Source organism: Fundulus heteroclitus, chromosome 21 (genome assembly GCF_011125445.2).
Source record: "Fundulus heteroclitus isolate FHET01 chromosome 21, MU-UCD_Fhet_4.1, whole genome shotgun sequence".
NCBI lineage: Eukaryota > Metazoa > Chordata > Actinopteri > Cyprinodontiformes > Fundulidae > Fundulus > Fundulus heteroclitus.
This window is the reverse complement of record NC_046381.1, coordinates 5,067,130-5,092,854: the sequence shown is the minus strand read 5'-3', so window position 1 is coordinate 5,092,854 and position 25,725 is coordinate 5,067,130. Positions and strand designations below refer to the sequence as shown.

The window sequence follows — 25,725 nt, the reverse complement described above, 5'->3', positions numbered from 1 at the left end:
GTACATGTCAGTACAAAGACAAAGCAAACTGCTTTACGTGATTAAAGCATAAAATAAAAATAGAATAAAAAGGTTGGAATAGAATGTAGAAATATTGTAACAAAATAGAAATGGGAAAATGGAAACTAAAAGCAAATTTTAAAAAACAGTCGGACTACAAATTTAAACTAATGATGTTTAAGTTACCAGTTTAACTAGAACAGTCAAAGGCAATCCTAGACAAATGTGTTTTTAATCTTGATTTAAAGGAACTCAGGCTTTCAGCACTTTTACAATTTTCTGGAAATTTGTTCCAGATAAGTGGAGCATAGGAACTAAATGCTGCTTCTCCACGTTTGGTTCTGGTTCTAGAGAATCCAAGCAGTGTGCTTACTTTTTACTTTTTATTCTGATGTCATCTCTTTTTTGCCATACCTGCTAGACAGTGTTGCGTAAACTTCAAGGCTTTGTTTATCGTTTATGCCCCCCACGTGTGGTAAAATAATTGCTAGTTGGTTCAAGTAAAAAAAAAAAAAAAAAAAAAAAAAATCAAACTTTATTTATGGGGCACTTTTCATTCTGTCAAGTGTAACACTTTGCTTTACAGGGGTCAAAACTTGATAGAATGAAGTAAACAGATAAAAAAAAAAGCAATTCTTGGTAATCATACAATGAGGAATACGTCCATTTCCTCCACATGGGAGCTGTTCTAAGCATTCGGCATCCTGAGGTGAGTGAAATGCCCCTCAGGACCGACATGGCTTCTGCATATCGCAGCATGAGAACATTTAACATTACTGGATCATTACTGCGACATTTGTGTTCACGCTTCATTGCAGAGGCTCATATGTGTGGTTTATAGGGCTAAATACAAAAAAAGAATAATAAACTGAGAAAATAAAGCTATTATAATTTGAAAAGGACTCTAGGAATCAGAAGAAAAAAAATCCACTCTTCAACAAAGACAAAACTGACTTAAAATATTTAATTCAACCAAACAAAATGCTCAGTAGTAGGAGGGAAATACTGAGCGGAGAAAACAAACAAAAATAGAGGATCAGTCTGTGATTCTGAGGGTCGCTCTCTCTGGGTCGGATAAACCTGTTCCCCGTTTCTTTGAAACCTTTATAATGTGGTTGCTACTTGACTAGGAGAATGAGCTAAATTTAATTTAAAACATTAGAAGTTGCTGCTGAAGTGTAACTCTCTGACCCCAGCCCACGCACACTTGTGTCCTTCATGGTAAACTTAAAAATAAAGCCCAGCCGGAGGCAGGAGAAGTAGTTCGAAAATCTATAGCGACTCTGAGCTTTTATGAAGCTCGGGGTGTACAACTCTCTGGAGTCACAGCTCTACAGTGTCACAACATGTGAGATTTTCACTTTACTTTTGTTTAGTTCAGAATTTCTTCTTCACCAAAAGTTACTTTTAGACGCAAACAATCAGTAGAAGCAGTTTTCAGCAGAAACAAAGTGAGGGACTGAACCAGCAGCTTGGCTGGCTGTGGCGTTCAAAGCCATCCGAGTTGATGTCGGCACGATTATGTTAAAGGTTTACCGCATAATTCTGGCCTTTCAGTACAGATCAGAGACACGTTATTCATCTAAGTTCCCAGTGCAGACGAATAAAGTCCTGCAAGGATTTAGTTTAAGCAAAAATTACTTGGTTTTTCCACGTTTTATTTCTTATTAGAGAGTAGGCCTGGACGATATAGAAAAAAAAAACATATCTATAAAATAGAAATCATATGGATCGATAATGATAATTAAACAATTTCAAAATATATATTTTAAGTGCAGCCCTGACTATTTAATGCTGTTGCTTATGACCTGTTTTTTGATACAGAACACAAAGAAACACTGAATTCAAACTCAACCTTTTATTCAACAAACTTTTTACCAAACCTGCAAGTTTTTAAAACAAACAATCACGTGAACTTGTTTAAGGGGGAGGAGCTTGGTGACGGAGTGTTCCTGGGTCTGCATTGTGATTGGTTGGGAGGATGTAATGATATTAACCTACATAATAGGCTAGAATGCAAAAGGAAGGAAAACTTTTATTTAATTGAACTTTTTAAATCAATCCTGGCAGATTATCTTATATCATCGATACACATCTATCGATCAATATATATCGTTATTGAATTATTGTCAAGCCCTATTAGAGAGAATATAGTAGTCTCACCAATGCAGCAATGGTGAACATTATTAAATGCAACATATTTGGCAGCTGCATTGCTATAATCTACAGCACTGTAACTATGCCACTTAGCAGCAGCTGTCCAACTGCTGGGGCTAATGCAGATGATAGTTTTGTACTTGTCATATTTCTTTGCTCATCTCCAACAATTGCTTGTACTTCTGCAAAGACCATTAAGCCCCATTTGCTGATGCAGCAACACAGCCATCCATTACCCACCAATAAAGAGAAACAGAAAGGCCGGAGGAGGAGACCGCTTCACTTCAGCTTCTGTACGGGTTGCGCTTACCAACATTCCTCCTCTAGCCCAAATGCTTTAGTGTAAAATAAAATACTCTGCTGAAAGAGAAGTACATTGAATTTTTTAAATAATACTTGTCGTCATAGCAAACATTCTCAACAGTGGGCTGAATTGAATACAAGATACACTGCAAAAACTGATCTAAAAACAAGTAAAATGTTCTTAAAGTTAGTGTATTCGTCCTTGATTTGGGCATGTAAATAAGATCATCTGCCAATGGAATGAGTATTTTTGCCCCTAAGATAAGATAAGTAGACATCCTGCACTTGAAATAAGATGATGTAGATGAATTGTTCCTATTTTAAGTGGGAAAATGTTATTCTATTGGCAAATCATCTTATTTACCTGCTCAAATCAAGGACAAATACACTCATTTAAAGAAAATGTTACTTATTTTTAGTTACGTTTTTGCAGTGTAACCAGTCAAGCAATTTGTAAGCTATAGATGATATTGGTAATTTCTGGATACGTTTATAGCAAATCGGTTCTTAACTGCTGCTTTTACTTTACTGACAGCGCTAAGATCCTGCGGGACTTCCAGACACAAACAGAAACAAAACGGTAATGGCCGACCAACCGGACATTGTGATCACTGATAAGCAGCAGAGGACCGCCGTTGTGATCGATGTGGCCGTCCCGAGTGATGGAAACATCAGGGGAAAAAAAGAGCATAAACTGGAGAAATACCAAGAGCTCAGGGAAGAACTAGAAAGAGCCTGGAAGGTGAAGACAACAGTGTAAGTGGTCATCGGGGCACTTCTCAGACATCTCAGGCCAGAAGAGTGCAATCTTAGGAAGAGCTGAGTCTCCCCCTCTCTCTTTCTCTCTCTCTCTCTCTCTCTCTCTCCCTCACACACAGAAATTGCTGCTTTAGCATGTTCTCCAGGTATCCAGGAGCCTGATTACTGTGTCCAGCTCCCGGTGGACACGCCAGGCAAGTGCAAGCCTCTCTCTGCCTGTACTTCTCTTAATAACAACTCCTGGTTTGGTCCTTTCTTGGGGCAAACTGACCTCAGTATTTTTCTGCTGCACTGATGGTTTTAGCTGAGAAATGACTTCCTATTTCCCAGTACACTGCAAAAACAGAACTAGAAATAAGTAAAAATTTTCTTGAAATGAGTGTATTCGTCCAAGATTTGAGCAGGTAAATTAGATTATATGCCAATGGAATGAGTCATTTTACCCCTAAAATAAGATAATTAGATATAATGCACTTGAAATAAGTTGATGGAGATGAGTTCTTCCTATTTTAAGTGCAAAAATCATATTCCATTGGCAGATTATCTTATTTACCTGCTCAAAAAAAGTGCAAATACACTCGTTTCAAGAAACTTTTAACTTATCTTTTGTTCTGTTTTTGCAGTGCATGTACTTTGCACAAACTCAGTGCATTGAAACAGAACCATATTCTCACTGCAAAAACGGAACTTAAAATAAGTATAATGTTCTTAAAATTAGTGTATTTGTCCTTGATTTGAGCAGGTAAATAAGATTATCTGCCAATGGAAATAGTAATTTTACCCCTAAAATAAGATAGTTAGACATCCTGCACTTGAAATAAGATGATGGAGATGAGTTCTTCCTATTTAGGTGCAAAAATCTTATTCCATTGGCAAATCATCTTATTTACCTGCTCAAATACACTGATTTTAAGAACATTTTACTTATTTTAAGTTCCGTTTTTGCAGTGCTGTGACAAAAGACACGAAAACATGTCACTTCCTGTTGCAGCTCGTGGATTAACCATCTCGAGGTTCGTAGTTAGGAGGAAAATCTTGTGTTTTCCGCCGTTCTGTTCCAGCAGTCACCTCCTCCTCCTCCTCTTCCTCCTCCCTTGCTCCTGCTTCCATCTCCCTGGGTGGTCTTTTGGCGTGCCAGCCAATGCAGACATATGGCGCGCAAAACAGCTTGCGAGGGAAAACAGAGAAATAAAAACGGGAACGTCCGCCGGGCAGGTCACAGAGATAATGGCTGAGAGTGTGCGGCAAGGGGACCGGGGCGTAATCTGAGAGTGGCGATGAGGAGCACAGGCAAACGGCACCACGCTGGATCTCGGGGCCCACGGGCATAAAGATGGTAGAACCACAGAGAGTAAGAGCTGGAGGTGCCCCCAGGAAACGGAGAGCTCAGTCCTTTCATCCGCCATTCTTTACGGGTTTAAAGGCCAGCCCAGCTAAAAGAGAGGGGCATATCCTGCCTGCGGGGGCTCCAGTCTTTCACGTATTGTACTCATGTTGGTTTGAAGCATTGTGAAGTCGATGGTGGAAAGTATGTTCAGGCTGCAAACGTGCTCGTGAAGACGTGTTCCCTCTTTGCGGTTCTTGAAAGAATGAGTCTGACCCACATGCTTTGAGCCATTTATCTCCATTCAGGAATGAAACTATGCTCTGAAACTGATTGGTTCATCTAGAAATCTGCTTTGCTTCTTTCTTTACTGGGTTGTGGCGGCGGCGCAGGTGTAGAGCATGCAACCCCATGTAAGGAGGTCTCACTCCCCGACGCAGCCGTCCCGGGTTCGAGTCTCAGCCCATGGACCTTTTACTGCATGTCCTCTTTCTCTCTAAACCTCATTTCCTGTCTGCTTACTGTTAAATTAAGGCCACTAGAGCCCAAAATAAATAAATCTTCATATTTTATGTACACTAAAGGCCTATTTTTAAATTGTAGGCCCAACACGATCATTTACCCTGGTTTCTTTTTGTGATCCTTTCCACTGTGGAACAGAGATGTCATATTAGCACAGTTCCTAAATGTCTCCCATCCCAACAAAATGGGTCAAAAATGTAACTTTTGTTGTTTTTGGTTTTAGTGCATTAAAGGTGTTGTTCTGAAGATTACCCAGAATCCCTTATAAAATTAATAAGACATATTTGGCTTCATTTATAACATAACAATAAATTCTAACAACTAGAATGTTTAAACTTTGCCACACATTAACTATATAATATTGACAACAATCTAAATGGCTTTTAGCCCGACTCGTATCTGCAGTCAGCTTTTAATTAGCTGTTAACCTCATATGGCAAAAATAGACATGAATATTAAAGATAAATTTCAGCAACAGTGAGTTTTGTACCTTTTTAGGATTTCATTGATAGTATTCATCATATTACTGACTGCAGGCTCAGACCAACCAGCAGGGGGTGCTGTTTGGAATTGATTTATAAGGCCTGTATTTTCTGAACAAAAACAGCCAAGGCGGGTTTTGCGTACCGTTGGCTAATTTGCGCAACAGAACAACTTCCAAGAACACTTATTTTTTCTTACTTTTTTTCTTCTTTTATCTCATTTATCTCACAGCAGCACCTCGGCGCTTCAGATTCTAACTCCAATGCAAATCAATTTGATTTGTGCCCAGAATGATGGGCCTCAATGTCCTTTAAAAAAAAAAAACAGCAGTGCACCAAATGCTGGTTGCTCAGTGCAAGCCACCAGAGTTGGCAAAGACTCCTGGATAGGTGTTGAAACGTTTGCAGAAAGAACCGAGCGAATGTCCGGCTGCCTCTGATTTAAGCCTGTTTGCTGTTGCGATGACCCGGATAACTGAGAATTTTTACAGGCAACAGAAGATAAATGTTTAAGCCCTAAAACATTGATTTAAATAAAAGGATTTATTTGCCCTTTCCCCATAGATGGCTGCAAAAAGACACTTATGATTAAAAACATGCTACATTTAAAGTAAAAAGAAGAACAAACATGAGATGTGGATGAGCTATTAGCGGTAAGATTAAATGGAAACAATTGTTTGGAAACAATTGAACCAATTATTTTAATCCCGCTCCTCCTAGAAAACGTTCCTGGTAAATTAAGAAGTACTGCCTCCTACCAGGGTCTTTTTGCAGTTTTACATTTCTGCAATCTGTAGGATTTTTTTTAGTTTAGATTACTAATTTTGGTCTTCTAGTATCATGTGTTTCACTGTTTTGCATTTTTTGAGCTTATTTACAAGTGTTTCTCAGCTTCCTGCAGCTGTTCATCCACTCACCTGAGTTCAATAATCAACCAACAGGTAGAAACACTCCTTGTTTCAGAGTCCATTACCAGATCCTCCTGCTGCTGCAGCCAGTCTGGCCTACTTTGATCCTGATGTCCCTGAGTCACACTTTCTCAAAACCATTATTCAGCGTTTTTCTTCCTTCATCTCTGTATTTGGGCCCAAAAAACACTAAATGATGACAAATGCCCTGGAAAAGTAGTCTGGTTCCTGGAAGAGGTTCCAGGAGTGGAAACACTCAGACCTGAAGGTCTTCCTGCAGATTTTGGCTTCGCTTTTTGCTCATTTATTCTTCTATTTCTGGTACCTGACGAGTAGCATATTGTACAGTTTTTGCTTAAAGGGTGGCTGCAAATGAAGTGCCAGAGTTAAAGAACTACCTACAGTAATAAAACTGGTATCTGAATGTCATGTATTTAGTATTAAAGCCGAAAGGAAGCCAGCAAAGACCTGATTTGGAACTGGAGAAATTCATCACACTGCAAAAAGGGAACTCAAAGTAAATAAAATTTTCTTGAAGTTTGTGTATTTTTCCTTGATTTGAGTAAGACTAAATAAGACTATTTGCCAATGGAATAAGATTTTCGCACTTAAAACGAGAACAATTCATCTCCACCGTCTTATTTCAAGTGCAGGATATCTAATTATCTTATTTTAGGGGTAAAAATACTCATCCCATTGGCAAATAATCTTATTTAGCTGCTCAAATCAAAGAAAAATACACTAATTTCAAGAAAAATTTACTTACTTTTAGTTCCTTTTTGCAGTGCACCCTTCGTTGAATCTTAAATTTATCTGAAATTATCACTGGTGAAAAAGCAGCCAAAGTCTAAAGAAAAACTTTGAAAGACCTCCAGAAAGCCTGGTAAGCTGTTCAAGACTATAAGTTACTAAAAGCAAGTCTTTTTGTCAAAATATAAGGAAATGAAATAGTGACCAAAGATTAAGAGCAAACTAGATATATAATCAAGGAAAATATGAGCTGTATGGGAATAAAATCATACACTGCAAAAATGGATCTAAAAATAAGTAAAATGTTCTTAAAGTTAGTGTATTTATGCTTGATTTGAGTAGGTAAATAAGATTATCTGCCAATGGAATGAGTATTTTGACCCTTAAAATAAGATAATTAGACATCCTGCACTTAAAATAAGATGATGGAGATGAATTCTTCCTATTTTAAGTGCAAAAATCGTATTCCATTGGCAAATAGTCTTATTTTCCTGCTCAAATCAAGGAAAAATGCACAAATTTTAAGAACATTTTACTTATTTCTAGTTCTGTTTTTGCAGTGTAATAAACCATAGTGGAGTCCTAATCTTGTGTATGGGAAGCTCAAAAGGAAAATAATATTATAAAGAGGGCAAAACTCCCATATGAGCAGAAATTGTATTTACTCTGTAGATTTAACACAAATTTTAATGATAAAGCAAAGTTAGGACCTAATGAATCCAAGGACTAATCCTTAAAAAGTGCTAATCTTGTTGCACTCTGAATTAGGAAATAATCAGCCAAGAATAATCCCCGACTTCCCCTTATCCAAACCCCAACACATGTTCATGAAGGGCTTGCACAAAGAGTGTGAACCTGAAGTCACACTCTTTGTCTGGATAGGAACAAACGGCCGTCCTTTGAGAGGGTCCCCCCCGTTTTCCGCATCATGTCACACAAAGATCACCAAAACGTCTCCTCCGTCATCTCAGTGACGGAAATGCATTAAGTTGACAGGACGCGCCGAAGCTAATGCGAGTCAAGCCGCTGGGCACAATGCTGCTTGTCTACGAGCATCTCAGTGCAACCCGGGTCATTTTATTGAGTTCTGTCGCCGAGCATCAAAAGAGATGTGGACCCCGTGGGGGAAGGAGCCGCGGCGGAGTGAAAATAGACCGCTTCCATTTTGGCTCTTTCCGTCGCTCTGTTTCTGCGCTCCTTGTTTCAAAAAGGCAACAAAGTGAGGCTTTTCCTTCAAAATTCAAACTGTTCCTGTTTTTGATTATTATATGAGGGGAAAACTGTTTATTTTTATATCCTAAATATAGATAAGAGTTATGAACTTTGCCAGTTTTAGCGACATATTATATATTCGCAACACAGTTTACATCGATTCTTTCGAATAAAACAAAAAGGACAGAAAATACCACACTATGCAAAAGTATCCAGATACCATGGCAGCCACAAACTTTAATGCATTTTTTTTAGATTTTGTGTGATATGTGAACAAAAGTCGAGCGTATTTTGAAGGTAGGAGGAAAATGATGTGTGGTTTAGAAATAAAGATCTGAAAAGTGTGGTAACTCTGGAGGAGCTGCAGAGATTCACAGCTCAAGTGGGTAGATCTGTTATCCGGACATTGTATGTAACCACAACCGTAACTATAACTGCAACTGTAATAACCAACATGCAATAACTAATGTGCAATTCTTTTTAATACACTGTGCAATAATCCTGAAAGAAGTGACTTCTGCTGCTACTACACCCGAATATATGTCAATACACACGCGTATAAGCCACAGTGAATGTACAGAGGACATCCTCTGCCTCATTTCTTTTTGTATTTTTTTTTTCTTTTTTGCTTTTTCTTACCTACTCCTTTAGATCCATGGTATAACGAGGACGTACTGTGTATATATTTGATGCACCTCGTCCTACTTGACTCCTCTTTCCTATGACTACTGATCACTGAACCGATGTGACATGTGAATTTCTCCAATGTGAGATCAATAAAGCCTATCTTATCTTATTACACAAATCTGGACTCTATGGAAGACTATGGTGAGAAAAAGGGCATAAGTTCTGTTTGTAGTTTGCCACAAGTCATGTGGTGATGTGGTCAGATGAGACCAGAATGTAATTTATGGGCCTAGATGCAAGTCTAACACTGTACATAACCCTAAACCCACCAAGCAGATGGTGACGCATGGTGGTGGCAGCGTCATGCTGTGGAGTTGTTGTTTCTTTCTATAGCGAACCTGAGCAGAGCTGGTGCTAAGATGGAGGGAGCGAATTACAGCGAAGTTCTGTATGAAAGCAGTTAAAGCAGGTGTGTCAAACATACGGCCCACGAGGGGCGCTGTGTTTTAATCAGCAGATGTAAGCACTCAGCTTCAGATGTAGAATATTGATTTTAAATCATTTCTTAATTTTTAGCTGTTTGATGTATTTTGTCATGCAGGACAGTGTTTTTAAGTTAGAAAAAATGTGAATAAATGTTTTTCAACATTGTACAATCACTGTGATCAGTTCTTATGCATAATGCACTTAAGTAAATGTTTAACTGAGCAAAAGTATTGTTGAAATTGCACATACTTTTCTTAAAAACGCTCAGGTTATTCATAATATATTGTGTAAAAGTGAAATTAATTTAATATAAAAATCGACAAAAAGTCCACTTTTATTAGTTCTATTTAATCTTGCAATGAGTTAACTCGTGTGGCCCTCTTGAGATCAGATTAAGCTGTATGCGGCCCCTAAACCAAAACGAGTTTGACACCCCTGGGTTAGAGGCTAAAAAGAGACTGGGACCGAGTTTCACTTTCCAGGAGGAAAAACCGCAGACCTAAATCCAATTGAGAAACATTGGGAAGATTTTAAATATTGTGTTCACAGATTTTCTCCATCCAGCACTGCAAAAAGGAACTAAAAGTAAGTAAAATTTTCTTGAAATGAGTGTATATTTCCTTGATTTGAGTAGGTAAATAATGATTCCATGCCAATGGAATAAGATTTTTGCACTTAAAATAAGAACAATTCATCTCCATCATCTTATTTCAAGTGCAGGATATCCAATTATCTTATTTTAGGGGTAAAAAATAATTACTCCATTGGCAAATAGCCTTATTTAGCTGCTCAAATGAAGGAAAAAAATACAAGAATTTCAGGAAAAATTTTCTTACTTTCAGTTCCCTTTTTGCAATGAGTTAGACTGAGCTTGAGCCATTTTGCATGAAAAAAAAAAAACAAACAAAAACAAAACGGATGTCAATCAATTTGGGGAGGGGGGGCAATACTCGACAGATTTATCAAAGTAGATCTAAAAATAAATTTCTCCAATTACTCCAGCATCATGGTGCATGCAGCATCTCTGCGTTGGTAGCGCAGCAGAAAGCCCGAGTGCTTCTATTTTCTGTGACTCTGACATTTAGAGGCTGAGGACGTGGTATCGACGGGCCACCTGACTGAGCCGCGGAGCCCCGCTGACGTCAGGAGGATCACCTCGGGGATCCTTAACCCCCCCGCTTGCTCCGAGGTTACGCTCACTTCAACTTCCCTCCTGGTTCGTCTGTCCTCGTTGGGTCAGAAAGCTCAGGAGGAATATTTCAGCCAGACTCTTGTTGCTATGCTAAGCTGCAGAGCTTCACCGATCCTCCTCCTGAATGGCCTCTTTTTTCTTTTTAAAAAAAAAAAAAGACACCCACACTATTTCAGCTCAGTTTAGCATCAAGCATGATCGCGTTTAGCCTCAGGAACTGTTGGGAGTTTCTTCCTATTTGTTTCTGGATGGTGTCCATGGAAGCAGATGCTGCCAGGTCCTCCTGGAGCACATGGCCTCCCATCGAAGTCAAGCCGTCCAACATTACAGCTGCTTTTACAGACACATTTGGAAGCAAAAGGAAGTGCTAATAATGAGAAATCTGCTTGCTGTTTAGTAGCCATTTGGCTTTTTTACACAAAATACGCACCAAATGTGTGCACTTCTCAGTTAAATTCAAAGAATTTCCTTTTATTTTCCGTTTCTGCTGTGCAAGGCGAGTCTGAAGCCTGTTCACCACCTGCCGGCTCGTTTTTTTTCTCCCCGAGCATCTCCACTTTGTGTCTCCTGTACCGCATCTGAGCTCAGAGTGATCTGCCAATTAGGACAGCGCAGCATCGCCCTACGGAACGTCGGAAACGCCGACAATACCGTCAACGCATACACACGCTAACAGCTTGCAAACAGAAGCAGTTTTGTAGGCGGTTAGCAGGAAGGAGAGATAAAGCACAAGCAGCGCGATATTTTACACCTTCTGAGAAACAGCAGGTCGATCTAAAGTGGTGGAGAAAGTCTGGAGTCAGCACTCGTTTCTTTACAGTATGGAGTCTTGTCTTTTAAACAGGTCTTGATCAAAAGTACCTTAGTTTTTTTTGTTTTAGGACTTTCTGCCTGTGACACGCTAGACACGCCTCTTCCTTCTGCGTTCACCTAAAACACGACAAAATAAAAACTCTTCTCCAACCAAGTCCATCCTCAGAAAACATTACTTTTTACTATGCAACTTATTGGAAATGGAAAAAATATTTATTTGGTTTATAGAAATTGTTTAAACAGCACCTTTAAGGCAACATGAAGGCTTAAACATCTTAAAAAGCCTCACACTATGTCCTGATCTATAACCTGACTCTCACCAGATGGATGTAGTTCCACTGAGCTCCACACGGCGGCAACACATCCATCTGGAGTCGCTGCCATTGGAGGGATTTCAATACAACATAAAATGGACGAGCCAATCAGAATCGCCGGGCGGGATTTTTGTAGATGTGACGAATCAGAGAAGCGACTGTTTGGATTCAGACAACATTGATGCTGCTATTTCATCAGCGTTGTCCAATCTACTGAATATTAATTATTTAAAAGCTTTTTAAGGCTTTTGTTAATGGAAACTATTGTTTCGATGTGACTGGTTGAAGTAACACGTCAGTAAAGATGACAGACAAGTGGTTTGTCCAATCATATGCAAGGATTTTTGATAAGAACCCTCCTTCTGAAATACATGTCCAATGGAGCGATCCCAGAGGAATGTGAGGAGCTCTGTGGAACGACATTCATTTGGTGAGACTCAGGTTAACGATCTAAACAAATAATAAAGAAAACAGACAAGAAACAAAGTTATTGACGTCTATCAGTCTGGATATGGTCACAAAGTCATTTATAAGGCTAAGAGACTCAGACTGATTACCTGACTCCGCTAGATAGATTTGCTCCGCATATCCATCTGGAAACCTTCCGTTGAAGTAATTTTGGGAAGGGGCGAAAATACTGGTTAGCTGATTGGCCTATGTTGGTGATAGACGGGCCAAATAAACCAATCAGATTCGTCGTGGCTCATAACAGAGCGACGACGAAAACACAAGCCAAGCTACTCTTGCTGCTGCAGGTAAAGGCTCGTTAGCTCAGCAAAGAAATACTCTGTAATTCCGATAAAACTTGCTCGATAGCCACGCTAACGCTAGTTTCATCGGCTGAAGCCGCCATGTTCTTTAGACTGAACTGTCGCGCTTCCCGTTGCGCCTCAAACCGCCTCAAAGCCAACGCTGATTGGACGTTCGTTTGGTGAACGGCTCCAAATTTTCTTTAACGGAGAGTAGCCAGACTGATCTGCGAGTGAAACCTTGAAAGCTCGCGAGATCAGGGTGGTCTCACGAGGCTATCAGACTGAGCTCCAAGGTGAAAACACTGCTTACCCAGGATTCTCACCAGCGTAGTTGGACAACATAAGCTAAAGCTAGCTGTTATTAGCTTGACGAACAACCGTCTTCGAGCTGTGCTACGCAGCGAGAATGCATCCAGAGAAGCAGCAAAATTACACCATTTTATTCTCGATGCACATTGGTTCATGAGATGAGATGTAGAGACCCAGTGTCTGCAGCATTTATGCTCCGTGCGGCTTTTCCCTCAAAGCAGATCTATTTTCCTGGACTCTAGAGGGCAGCGTCATGCTCCTACGCCAATCGTACTACACCCCACATCATGTAGCCATAGAAAGCCGCTGTTTCCAACATTTTAAAGTCTCTTCCTTTTTTTCCAAGAGCGATGCCGATTTCTCTCCAGGAATTGTTAATTTGTTCATCATGATGATCTTCATGGGCCAAATCATAAAGATGTCTATATTTATGAACCTCCGCCATGTTTTTCTGCACTGGACTGTCCGCGTAGTTAGACATTTTCCAACCTTTGGCCACGTTGCTTCTTTAATGTTGCTGTGCAGTCTTTTACATTTTCACGCAAACTTGTTTAGTTCTGCAATATTTTTGTTTGAAAATCGTCTTAGTGCTGCCCTCTAAGGGTTGAACAGTGGCTATTGCAGCTGAACTTTCCGACTGGTTCAAACATGTTTCATCATCTTAGCCCAGCGTTCAGCGTATCTCACTCAGCCGTATCCACGCAGAAAGTCATGAAACTGCGAGCAGTGATCGACAGTTTTTAGCATTTGTTACTGCCTTGAACCTTCCACATTCCCCACAATTAACCTTGCCTCTCAGGGTGGCTTTGTTAAAAATTTGTCTGGGGCGAGGTTATACTTTTACAGCGGGGCTGAGTTAAACTAGAACCAAACAATGTGGTGGTATTATGATTTCTCGAGGCTGCTGTAGGAACTGGGCCGATTGACTTAATTGATTCAACCATAAATTCTGATCCAGAAAAATACTGAAAGAGGATTCCCGGCCATCAGATCATGACCCTAAGTCCATGTGGACTTGGGTTATTGGGTTTTGTTGCAGAACATGATCCAAAGCACAATAGCAAAACCAACTCTTAATGACTAAAAAGACACAAAATGAAAGTTTTGGAGTGGCCTAGTCAAAGTCCAGAGTTAAATTCCATTGACTTAAATGGGCCCTTCGTGCTCTATTACCAAAATTTCCTTCAAAAGACTCAATGCTAGTCGTCACAGGCATGGTCTGACATCAAGCGTTCAGGGATAAGATTTTGCTGAAGAAACAGTTTTGTGAACCCACCAAAAAGAAACATGACAACATGAGAACCAATGAGTTGACTTCCAATCAGGTATTAGCTGCAAAGTTTGCATAAAATCGTTGATCACCTAAAGATTGGTGTGATAAATTGTGAGGCTGTTGCTGGACCAAAGTGCAAACAGGATTCAATTAAATTAAAGAAATAACTTACTAAACAGGAAAACAGGGCAACGAGGAGCCAGGGAAACAAATCAGAGGGAGGAACCAACAAATACACAATGACCTGCAGGAGCTTAAATAGTGAGGAACACAGGTGACTGGGATCTGCTTAATGACGAGGGCAAACAGGGAGCAAACACAGGGAGAGATCTAAGAGAACATAATACAAAATTAACTAAGAATTCATTAAACATTATACAGAAGTGAGAACACAATCCAGCAAACATAATCATTCCAAATACATTCATGAAGGAAAACCTAAACACAAATATCCAGGAATCATCACGATGACGGCTGGCATTCCCATCGTATTGACTCTTTATGTTTTTTTTCCAGCCCTGAAATTTCTTCTTTTATCATCTAACTTTCCAGTTTTTAAGATAAGATAGTCTTTATTGATTTCACACTGGAGAAATTCACTTGATGGCTGACGTTTCACAATGTTTCCAACAAACACTACACATAAAATAATGCAGCCCAAGTCAAAAGAAATGCTCTAGGAATTCCTGACAAAGCCTGAAAAAAACAACATTTAAGACCGCTTTGAAAAGGTTGATGTGGGATCTTGAAGCAGATTAAAACTTTTGAAGAGGTGGGAGCTTTTCTGCATCCCTACTGCTCAGTAACTCAGTTTCTTTATTTCCTGTAAGTAGGCTAAATGCCTCTGTGCTAACAGATCCATGAAGATGACCGTCCTTCCTGACACTGGATCTTATGAAAATGTGTTCCTCTTCCTTTTTTTTTTTTTTTTGCACGCATTTCCAAGACAATGTATTGATCCGGAAGCAACCCAGTGGCGTCGTAGCCGTATGAGCAGCATGAAACACTCAGCGCGTATACACGCGATCCGAGTAAACGGACAGTCAAAAGTCTCAAGAAGTCACCTTGGTCCCTGCAATCGCGTCACCTGAAACAGGAAGCATTAAGAGGCTGGAAGTACACATCGCCCGTGCAGAGCTGTTGTTCTACATCATTCATTATTAATTCATCCTCGTATTGACTGTGTGTTTATCCAGAGGAGGAAAAGGAGGAGAGCTGGTGTCTGAAGCAGCTATAGGCTTATCCTGCACACCGATGCATCTGAAGGATGGCTGACGAGCAAGAGGAGAAATGAGACGTGACAGAAAGCACCAAAAAAAAAAAAAAAGAAAAGCTTTCTCTGTGGCCTCCACTATTACTAAGAGAAGACTTGAAACCTATTTGGAGACGTGTGATTTGAATTTCAAAGCTGGGCATCAAACCAGGCTGTGAAGGTTTTCAATGACGAACGCATGCATCGGCTATTAATGTTTAACTCCAACAATAGAGATAGCAGCCTCGGATTACGCTCAATGCGACGCTGTGAGGTTTATTTTACTATTATGTTCTGAGAGTCCCATTTCCTCATATCCGCTCTGCACGTCTGAACGTTACGTGGTGCACATGCATACCGGCGGTGGTCATTCGATCTGCAATGAGCCGCGCCATTCCAGAACGGCACCGGATGTTGGCAGCGGCGGGAGCGACAGCAAAATCTGGCAGTAGCCAGAGCACATGACGGTCAGGCAAAGTCTCCCTCATAGGCACGTGAGCATCATGCTAGCTCCTGAAAGAGCACCACAGAGCTCCCACCTTGGGTTTGTGTCAGGCAACTTCATCACATTAGGGATGTTCCAAAAGTTTTTCATGATTTCATTAACGGGTCCATCCATCCATCCATCCATCCATCCATCCATCCATCCATCCAGTCTCTGGTATATGCAAGTTTAAACATTAGGATATCCCTGTCATCATTTCTTTGGGGCATGCTGTATTCATACCACTGAACCCCATCTTTAAATCTGGGTTAAAAATCTTGTATGTTTAGGGTTGTCTTTAACTTTTCTAATTAAACTATTGACTGAAACAACTTTTCTTTATTTTAGCGACTGTGCTGCACTATTTTGTGTGTTTTCTTGCTTGATGTTTTCATCATATAAAGCCCTTTAAAGGTATACTATGCAACTGCGGTTAATTTTCCAGCGAGGCTCCCCCCAGAGGGCGAAAGTAAAAGTGCACTGTCATAAAGATGCTCAGCTGTTCTGGTTCCTCCGTCAAGCCAGGCGTGGTTGTTTTGAGCTTAGCAGACAGGCGAACGCAACGAAAAGTGGAAAAAACGGCAGTACAAACAATGACTAACACAGTGAAGGTATGAACATCAGGGTTTCCCGCAGCGCTATCTTGGCAAGGCAGCCGCCGCGGCCGCCTTGCCAAACTCACGCTACCACCTCCCCAACATTAAATAATAATAATTATAATAAAAATAATAATTAGAATAATAATAGTTAAAAAAACTCCATATGCTTGCATGTTTATTTGACGTTAACACGCGGTTCTTTGTTGCTTTCGTGCGTGCATATAGTGAATAGCAGGGCAAAAACACATGGAGTTCTCTCCGTAAAGCAAGACCGACTCTTGCGATGCACAAGACTACTGAGCCTGTGTGTGCGGGCCGAGGGCTCCTGCAATTGCAAGTGTGGTATTTCCCCCACAGACCACCAGGGAGGCCGAGAAAACTTTTGTTCGACCTGAAATGACTCATTTAATCATCCAAAACGGTATGGAACACATTAATTAACTGAAAAATGTTGCATAGTATGCCTTTAAATCGCCTTGTAAGCCGGAATGTGTTGTCCAAATAAACTTGGCTCGCCCTCACTTTAAAACGTGCTTTAAAGAACTGAGAACTCTGGAAAGTTGAGTCTGGATTTGTGAAATGAAAGATGCACAGGCTCCCTGTTAGTGGCACCAACCTGCCCAGGGCTACAAAGCGGCATTAGCTTGCACGGCCAAACGCTGCCCATTCGGGCGATCTGCTGAGGAACTTCCATAATTCTTTAAATGCATATTGAAGTCTCATATTATGTTGTTAAAAACGAGCTACACCTCTGCAGAGAAGGGGGGCGGGGGTGGGGGGGGGGGTGGAGGAACAGCAGGTCATGGTGTGAACTTCTTGATCCTGGCAAATTTATCCCCATTTGCCACGAAGCAGAACTTTTTCTGCTGTCATCCTACGACCGATCACTTATGAATCAGTGCTTGGATATATCTGCATGCAGCAAAACCCATTGCTCTCCATAGACATGACAGAACAGATTCCTTTTCCATCATTTGTCAGGGAAGGAAGTGAAAAAGTAGGATTTGAGGCAGATTCCCTTTTGACAAAACTTCTAGTTAGAGTGGCTCATGTTACCCTGAGCTATCTCTATAGTTATGCTGCTATAGGTTTAGGCTACTGGAGGACATCAGGATCTTTTTATCTCACTCTGCTGAGTTCTCCTACTGTTCTCCAGTTTTGCATTGCTTGTCGTCATTTCAGCTTTTAACTTTTTCTTCATAGTAGGTACACCTGGTCTGGCGTTCTGTTAGCTGTGACATCATCCAGGTAGGACAGATCACCCGCTACTACCAGCTAATGTAAAACAGATTATTGGATCAATGTGTGCTTCTGTGCTTTCTGTGTCTCTGCTCTGTCTTCTCTAACCCCCAGTCGGTCGAGGCAGATGACCGTTCATACTGAGCCCGGTTCTGGTTCTGATGGAGGTTTTCCTTCCCGCTAATGGGTGGTTTTTCTTTCCACTGTCGCTTCATGCTTGCTCAGTATGAGGGATTGCTGCAAAGCCACCAACAATGCAGACGACTGTCCCTGTGGAGTGAATGCTGCTTGTCAAGACTTCAGTCAATCAACTGGTTTCCTTATATAGGAAATTTTTGACCAATCTGTATAATCTGATTGAATTTGACTTTGTAAAGTGCCTTGAGATGACATGTTTCATGAATTGGCGCTATATAAATAAAATTGAATTGAATTCAAAAGCTGAGGGTAGGGTATCATATGCGTCCTGCATGAATTTGCAATCAAATTGCTGCCAGGTAAAGCCGGATAACGTCAGGTATCTGATAGCCTATTACAGCACAACCACTGCAGGTGTTTTTTTGGGTTTTTTTTGTCTCATTTGCAATTAATGTTTGTGTGTGAACAACTGGAGGGTGTCAATTAAATACCAGGTAAGAGCAGTAGACTACAGCTCATCCTACAGCCTCAATGCTTGCACATCACCGGCACATGCGACTGCTGGGGGGGGGGGCAAGAAACAGCATCTGACTACACAGGTTGAGCCAAGGCGGCCAGACAGCGTCGCGCGTTCAGTGTTGCCTCATCTATATCTGTCGTTGAGCGGATTTCAGAAGCCATCTCTCACCGGGGGAGGAAGAAGAGAGAAATGACACGCAACACTTGCTGTGCAGCAAAGCATCCCAGACGAGGGAGTCTGAAAAATGAATTAGGGCCTGTAGCCAGAGGTTTTCCATCGCAGCTACATCCAGTAACATCCAGGTTATTTTTAGCATCCCGCTTCCTTGTCAGACTGGAGGAGAGGAGAAAACCCCCCCTCCTGTAAGGAGAGGGTGCGTGTTTGGAGAGGAGAGGAGAGGAGGGGGGGATCCAGGTTTGGAAATAAATGAAGCGCTAGATAAACCAACCTGTGCTCGCCTTATGGTGCAGATTATTGATTTGTTTTAATGGGCAATTGGAATTGAAAAAGACAGGAAACATAAACATGTTCTTAAAACTTGATATAGAAACTTCAGTTTATGCAGTGAGCTGGCCTGCTGTTTATGTGAAGTTACAGCCTCAGGTGGCTTTGCTTGCTCTGTCATAGCAAAGCCATTAAACTGGAGCCTGTATGCTTGGATAATAGTTAGATTTTCATGTATTCACCCGAAAGATTTGCTTAAACTCCAGACTTTCCCAAGCTGGGATTGATTTAAACCTGAACTGGAGCTGTTGGTCTTTTAAAGTGCCCACAGTGGGGTGGTGGCGTGTGTTTTTTATATGAGTATAAACAATCTTAATTGAAGGAAAGTCCTTTCTTCTGCGTTCTTTCCTACCTGAACTCTGGATGCAGGTTGGACTTCAGGCCATAGAAAGCAGCCGACAAAGTCAGGAGCCAACGGGGAACAAAATTTCCATTTTCACACTCCAGGTAAGGCGCGGACCACCTGACGTGCGTCCTGTCCGGGATGAAACTCTCTGCCCTCTCTGGGGCTCCCTCGCCGGCGGATCTCCCACTCTTGCTCAGAACCCGCCTGTGGAACCTGGGCTCCTTCTTCTCCTTCATCCCGTGGTACCACTCCGTGTCCGCGGTGCGGTTGTGCAGGCGGCGGTGCGCCGTGCGGGAGAGATCCTGGAGCACGATCTCCCCGCCGGCCCTGGTGGCTTGGAGGAGCACCTGGGGCCCCGAGAACGACGCATCCCCGCCGAAGGTGACCACCGCCCGGTGGATCTTGGCGTCCCCCTCCAGGATGCTCCTCACCAGGGCATGGTACCACTCGATGTCTCTGCGCAGGTTGTGCTCCCTGGACCTGTTGGCTTGCAGGATCGTGTTGAGGAAGTTGGTGGCGTGCAGCACCGTCTCCAGCACGCCGCTCATGGAGCGATGCGGGGTTTCGTGTGACCTTCCGCGCAGCAGAGAGGTGAGCTCGTACTTTCTCGAGCAGTTGGCGTGCTTCAAGGTGGTCGAGTCCCCCGTGTGCAGGAAAGCCGTGACCACCCGGGGCAGATGCTCCTCGGATTTCTCCCCGGGAACGAGGCGAGGCGCACGGAGATGCGCCAGCGGAGCGCCGGGGATCGCTCCCACCTCCTCCTCCTTCCCCGCCGCCGCCGCCGCCGCCGCTGCTGGCGCCGACGCACCGACTGACCGGTCCGCGTACAGGCGGTTCGACCCGATCACAAAGCCCACATGCAGCAGCAACGAGAGCCGGAAAACAGCCATCTCCCCCTGCAGAAAGCGTCCGCGGATGTCTTGAAGAGGAGGCGGAGGAGGGGGGGAGAGAAATTACAGCGTCGTCGGGCGGGCGTGATGTGAGGAATCTACCAAAACTGCTCCTCTAAGCCATCGCATCACCACTTGTAGGATATTTGTGAAACCCCCGCACCTCTGTTGCTGGAATCAGGAAGGTGCTCCTTTCCCTTTCTCCTCACAGATGCCTCATCCAGCTTGATGATGTTGAAGATTCCCCCCCCCCTCGGTCCTGGCTCTGCTGTGCGGCGGATGTTCTCCCACCCCCCCTTGCGTGTGGGCTTTCTTACACTGAATCAAAACGACGCGGAAAGGGAGGGAGGGGTGAAGAGCCTTGTTGTTATTATATTTATATATATTTTTTTAAGAGTCAGGGAGCTCCTCACTTGGATGAACAGAACGCACTCCGCCCTCTTCCGACCGCCGCAAACACCGAGCGGGCCTATGGAAGCCAGGGAGAGACGCGTCAGGCTCCGAGCGCCCCCCTCTCCAAAAAAAAAAAAAAAAAGAAAGAAAGAAAAAAGCCCCGTCTTTCCCCGTCACCTCATAGGGGGGGTTCCGGGAGCGGCATCGACCCGCCTATGGTCGCCCCTTCTGTCAATCACCGTGCCGCGTTCGGTGGAGCGGCGAGAATAAGGAGCTGTCCGGCGGCACCGAGCAGACGCGCCAGAGAGATCCGTCAGAATAAAGCGCCCGTTCGCGATCAAGTGCGCTGATAGGACCGAGGAATCAATCCAGGTGCATCTGGGCGATTAAGATTTTCATCTGAGACATAATTCGCTTCAGCAAGTCGGTTTTGCGTATTATACAGATTCATTAAGGGACGTATTCAACGCGTTTTTTTTTTTTTTTATTATGATGATCACCTCCAGGGTTTCAAAGAGAAGGGAGATTTCTGAAAACCTTTCCAGAAACTTGTCAGGAAGAGATAACTGCTGGGGTATATGTTGTGGAAATAATCTCAGTGTGAATTCCCTGCATGCGCGAATTAAAACAAATCTACTGGAAAGTAACTGTAGCTGTTTTTGAAACATTAGGTTTAGTTAAATTTGTTTTATGTGGCGGCAATTAATTATGGCATGGGAGTTTACGGGACAAATTAATTCAATTTATACACAGAAATAATCAAATCAGTCCGTCTTAGAAAGTTTCAGATTCAATTACATCCATTCATTATTGACCCCTAATTGCGATACAACTTGCAGTCAAGTTCAGTTGGTAACATTTTAAGCTAAAGAAGCCCATCCAATTGCATTGAGCCATTTGACTTTGCAGCAATTCCTGTTTCTGAGCAAACATTTAGCAACAACAGTTATTAACCTTAGCAATCTCCACCTGGGTGAGCATGTGGCAACATTAGACACGCTGTTACTTCGAACAATTGATTTATCAGCAATCCCTCTTCTGAATAGGCATGTGGCAACGGTTGATGACTGAATGAATCTAGTTTGTTAATTGTACTCTAATCTATCCTCTTTTTCTTGTGCAGACAGTGAAAATTGATAATATCAAGTCACTGACTTTTCAGCAATCCCTGTCCTGAGTAAGCATGTAGCAACAGTGGGCAGTTGATTGCATCGGGTTGCTGACCTTGCAGCAACTTCTTCACCTGCTTGAGCATGTGGGAACAATAGACACTTTCTTCCATTGCGTCACTGATTTTGCAGCAATCTCTCTCCTGAATAGGCATGTTCCAATGGTGGAGGACTTAATGTATCTAGCCACTACTTTTCACTTACAGCAATCTCTTCTCCAGAGTATGTGCTGACGCTTAGACACTTGGCTGAATCGAGACATTAACTTTGCAGAAATCCTGTCCACTGGACCCCTACTCCAGCACAACCGAGTCAGATATTTGCAATAACCCCTTAGCATAGCATCAAGTGCTACAGAAGGATGTGCATGATACATTCAATTCAATTAGAGAAACATTAAAAACCTGCAGAACCACTGGGCTCAGCAATTAAACTCAACAGAACATTCTCATTGAAAATATACAGCTGCAGTGAGGCACTTTAAAATAAATGTCACCAACAGCACCGTTATGGTGTTGAAAGTTTCATTTTCCTGAACCCAAATCACCAATTTCTATTGTTGATGTGAAAGTGAACATTAGCGCTGTAGCACAGCTAGCTGTTGCAAGAAGTTAGAACAGTACCAGGTCAAAACTCCCATCAGACATCATTTCAAAAGACATTGACTTGGGCATTTTGTATGATCTGTCTTTTCCTTATTATGAAACAAAGAAGAAATCTATTCCTTATCTTCTAAACACAAGTTAATGTTAGCACTGCAGCCCAGCTAGCTGCGAGAAAAACAAATAAAGCTAACAATTCCTATAAGACAGTGATTTAAAAGCAAGAAAAAAATAATCATAAAATTTTTAATTATCAAATGTGAAGCAGAATCACAGCTGACAGCTAAGGAATCTAGAACAGTTTTACACTTCCATGAACCATAACTTCAATCAAGGAGCCAAAAAAAGGCTTTCTTTGTCCTTACTGATTTTTGCCTATCACAAATTTCGAAAATACGATTAGAGCCTTTTCTTAAGTGTAAACCCAATCCAAAAGCTTAACCCCGCATGATACAGGACGCTGTCACATATAACAGCATGTTTTAATGCTGAAATTGTTATGAATCCAAGACAGAAGACCCGATATTCAAACCAGACAAGCAGGATGTATGATTAAAGAAGGTTTATTATAACAGGGACAGGCAGGCTCAGTGGTAAGAATAACAGTCCAAAGTCAAACATATTATCAAACATGTAATTAAATATGTGCTTTAATGCTAAAATTCTTTGTGTTATGCTCTAAACAAGGAGAAACATGGTATTACATAGTAATAAATGTAGGAATTAATACAGTTTATATTTTAATTAAGAAACAAGTTGGATTGTTCATTCAAATTTATGTCATTCAATCTCGCTCACACAATCCTAAGCGTTCTCTACACAACAACAACAATTTTTGCACAGCTTCTTGCATGTGCTGGCATTCTGTAACGCCATGGTACTAAATTTGGCAACGTGATTCAGCCTTAATTTGTGAAATACAGAGATATAAAATCAATAAGCATGAAAATATGGCGCTTTGGTTGGGTTTCTGCAATGTTGTCACCAAGTAAAAACGCATCTTCAGAACCAAACTCAGGTGATCTGCACCATGTGATCTACTTTACAGGCAAAGTTGCTCCCTCTGCATTTATTCCAATCAGCTCCTATGCCAGCCTAGAGTAGGAGAGACCCATCCAATATGGCGGCGACACAGGATGCGCTTCAGGATGTAATGAGGCGTCTACGTATGTAATGCCTGTGGTCACCCCAACCCACTCGGCCATTTTGTAGTATGCTGGGGGACAGTTTAATGAATTATATTTGTTAATACATCCAACAACCAAACATTTCCTCTTATCCACTTGTAGCTTCAGCATCCTTGAGCTTGGACTACAAAATTGTAGTGAAAAACACAAAAATGGCAGCTTCATAAAATTGGTAGGCCAGAAGTCCATGACCTTGTTTCACAGTTCTGCAGCTATGATGTAATTGTTCAAAAAACGTAACAGAGCACAGAGAAAACTGAACGGCCTGACAAATATGACCCAAGCAGAATATTAAAAAAATACATTATATACAAAATATACATTTTTTGCACACCCAGAGACTCCAAGTATGCAACAAAATGCATTTAAGGGCTAAAAAGTGGATTTTGCATGATATGTCCCCTTTAAGGCCCAATTTATACAGTTTATCTGCAAAAAAGAAATGTTGAATTGGGGTTTAGCTACTCTTTAAGGAATTATATACTGCTAATGTAAGCTAAGTATTAATGTACCCAGCAAAGGTTTGAGGTGTCATTTTTCATGAAGTTGTTGATGATTCATTATACTGAATGTATATAATGTATTACCCAAGATAGAATGAAAACAGCAACATTAAACATGATTCCCAACCTGTTGACGAGTTAAATAAAGCAGGTTCTTCACTTCATCATCATTCTCTGCGCTTCCAGGGTTCAGCTCTCAAATTTTATGTCCTGTCTTTTTCCTCAAGGGTGTTTGGGCCTGTCAAGTCACGCTGGGTGGACCAGACGCATCTCGTCCAGCGGTGAGAGAAGTCAGGCGAGACGGAGGGTGACAGAGCCTGGAGTCGACCGGAGAGCTGTGTTGAAGGATGAAAAGATGCTGCGAGTCAGAACTGGAAGATCTCTCGGCTTTTGTCTTCCAAACTACATCAAGCTGCATCCGAAGCTGTAAATATTTAATGCAGAAAAAACTTTTTTCATAGCAACTTTCACCTGAGTCATCCAAAACGTTCATCATGACAGTGAAGCAGCTTCGGTTTCATCATTCAAACAACAGCACCTTAGCTTCGCAGGGAAAACATAAATGGAAACATAGAACAGCAAGCAAAATTCTGTATGAACAAAGTATGAAGGAGAATGAAAGATGTAAAGGTGGCTAATTAGCTGAAAAGTTGTTGAGTTTGATGTACTTGGCTAACCAAGACTGGCTTATAGCAGTTTGGTTTAAGCAAAGGATGGATGTGACATATTGGCTAAAATGCCCCTTTTATAACAATACTTTGATCAGCTGATATAAATTCCAGGTTTTCTTAAATATCTAAGCTGTCAGTTCTGATTTTGATCTATTTAATTTAAAGGATAATAACACATACAGTATTGTAAATATACTGTTTTGTTTCACACTTCAAAGTTTAGGATCTTTAAACTAATTTCTTTATTAAACTAAGATAACCTGAGTAAATTAAGAGGAAAAGTTCCCTCTTTGTTAAATCATGAATTTACTTTGATTAAACATATTTCAGATCCCTTGGCCACACACAGTCCTGATCACTGCCTAACCTGTGCAATCAGTAAGTCGCCTAAATTTAACCTGACGACATGAACTGGGTTACAAGGTGTTGAAAATCCTCACATCATGCACCAGACTAATAATAAACAAGGGTCAAGGACAGGGGAAAAGCAAAGTGATTGCAAATCAAACATTATCATAAACTGATAAAATGTGGGACAGTGGTAAACCTTCCCAGAAGCGGCGCATCGACAAAAATTAGGTCAGGAGTTCGCCGAGTCATTCAGAAGGTCATAAAAGCACTCAGAACATGATCTAAAGTACTTCAAGCCTCACGTCTCTCAGTTAAAGTCAGTGTTCATGATTCAACAATAAGAGAAAGACTGGGAAAATATGCATCTATGGGAAAGAAACGTTAACACCAAAGGGTCGCAGAACCAGTAGCTAACTTGGTTCATGGTTGTTTTGGAAATTTTTGCTCCATTATAAGGAACTCTTCAATTGAAATATTGCATTTTTATATTTACTCAGGTTATTTTGTCTGATATTAAAACGTGTTTGATGATCTGAAATTATGTAGGTGTGTTGGTGCATGGGATTCTATGTTGGCCCAGTTTGAAGCAGGAATGCAGACTGAGCGGATGGATAAATAGTAAGTCAACTTTATTTATATAGCATCTTTCACTGGATAAAAAAACAAAAAGCTTCAGAATAAACACAACCAAAAA

General features: G+C 41.5%; 1 protein-coding gene across 2 annotated transcripts in view; it reads right to left on the bottom strand.

Moving 5' to 3' along the window:
* The window catches only part of gpr158a (G protein-coupled receptor 158a), a 117,278-nt gene extending 96,360 nt beyond the window's left edge, over positions 1-20,918 (bottom strand). For both annotated transcript variants that reach the window (XM_021323462.2, XM_021323463.2), the window contains exon 1: positions 19,272-20,918. In XM_021323462.2, coding sequence (XP_021179137.2) covers positions 19,272-20,155 — 884 coding nt within the window. In that variant the 5' untranslated portion in view covers positions 20,156-20,918. The remainder of the gene's footprint in view (positions 1-19,271) is intronic.
* Positions 20,919-25,725: the final 4,807 nt, after the last annotated feature.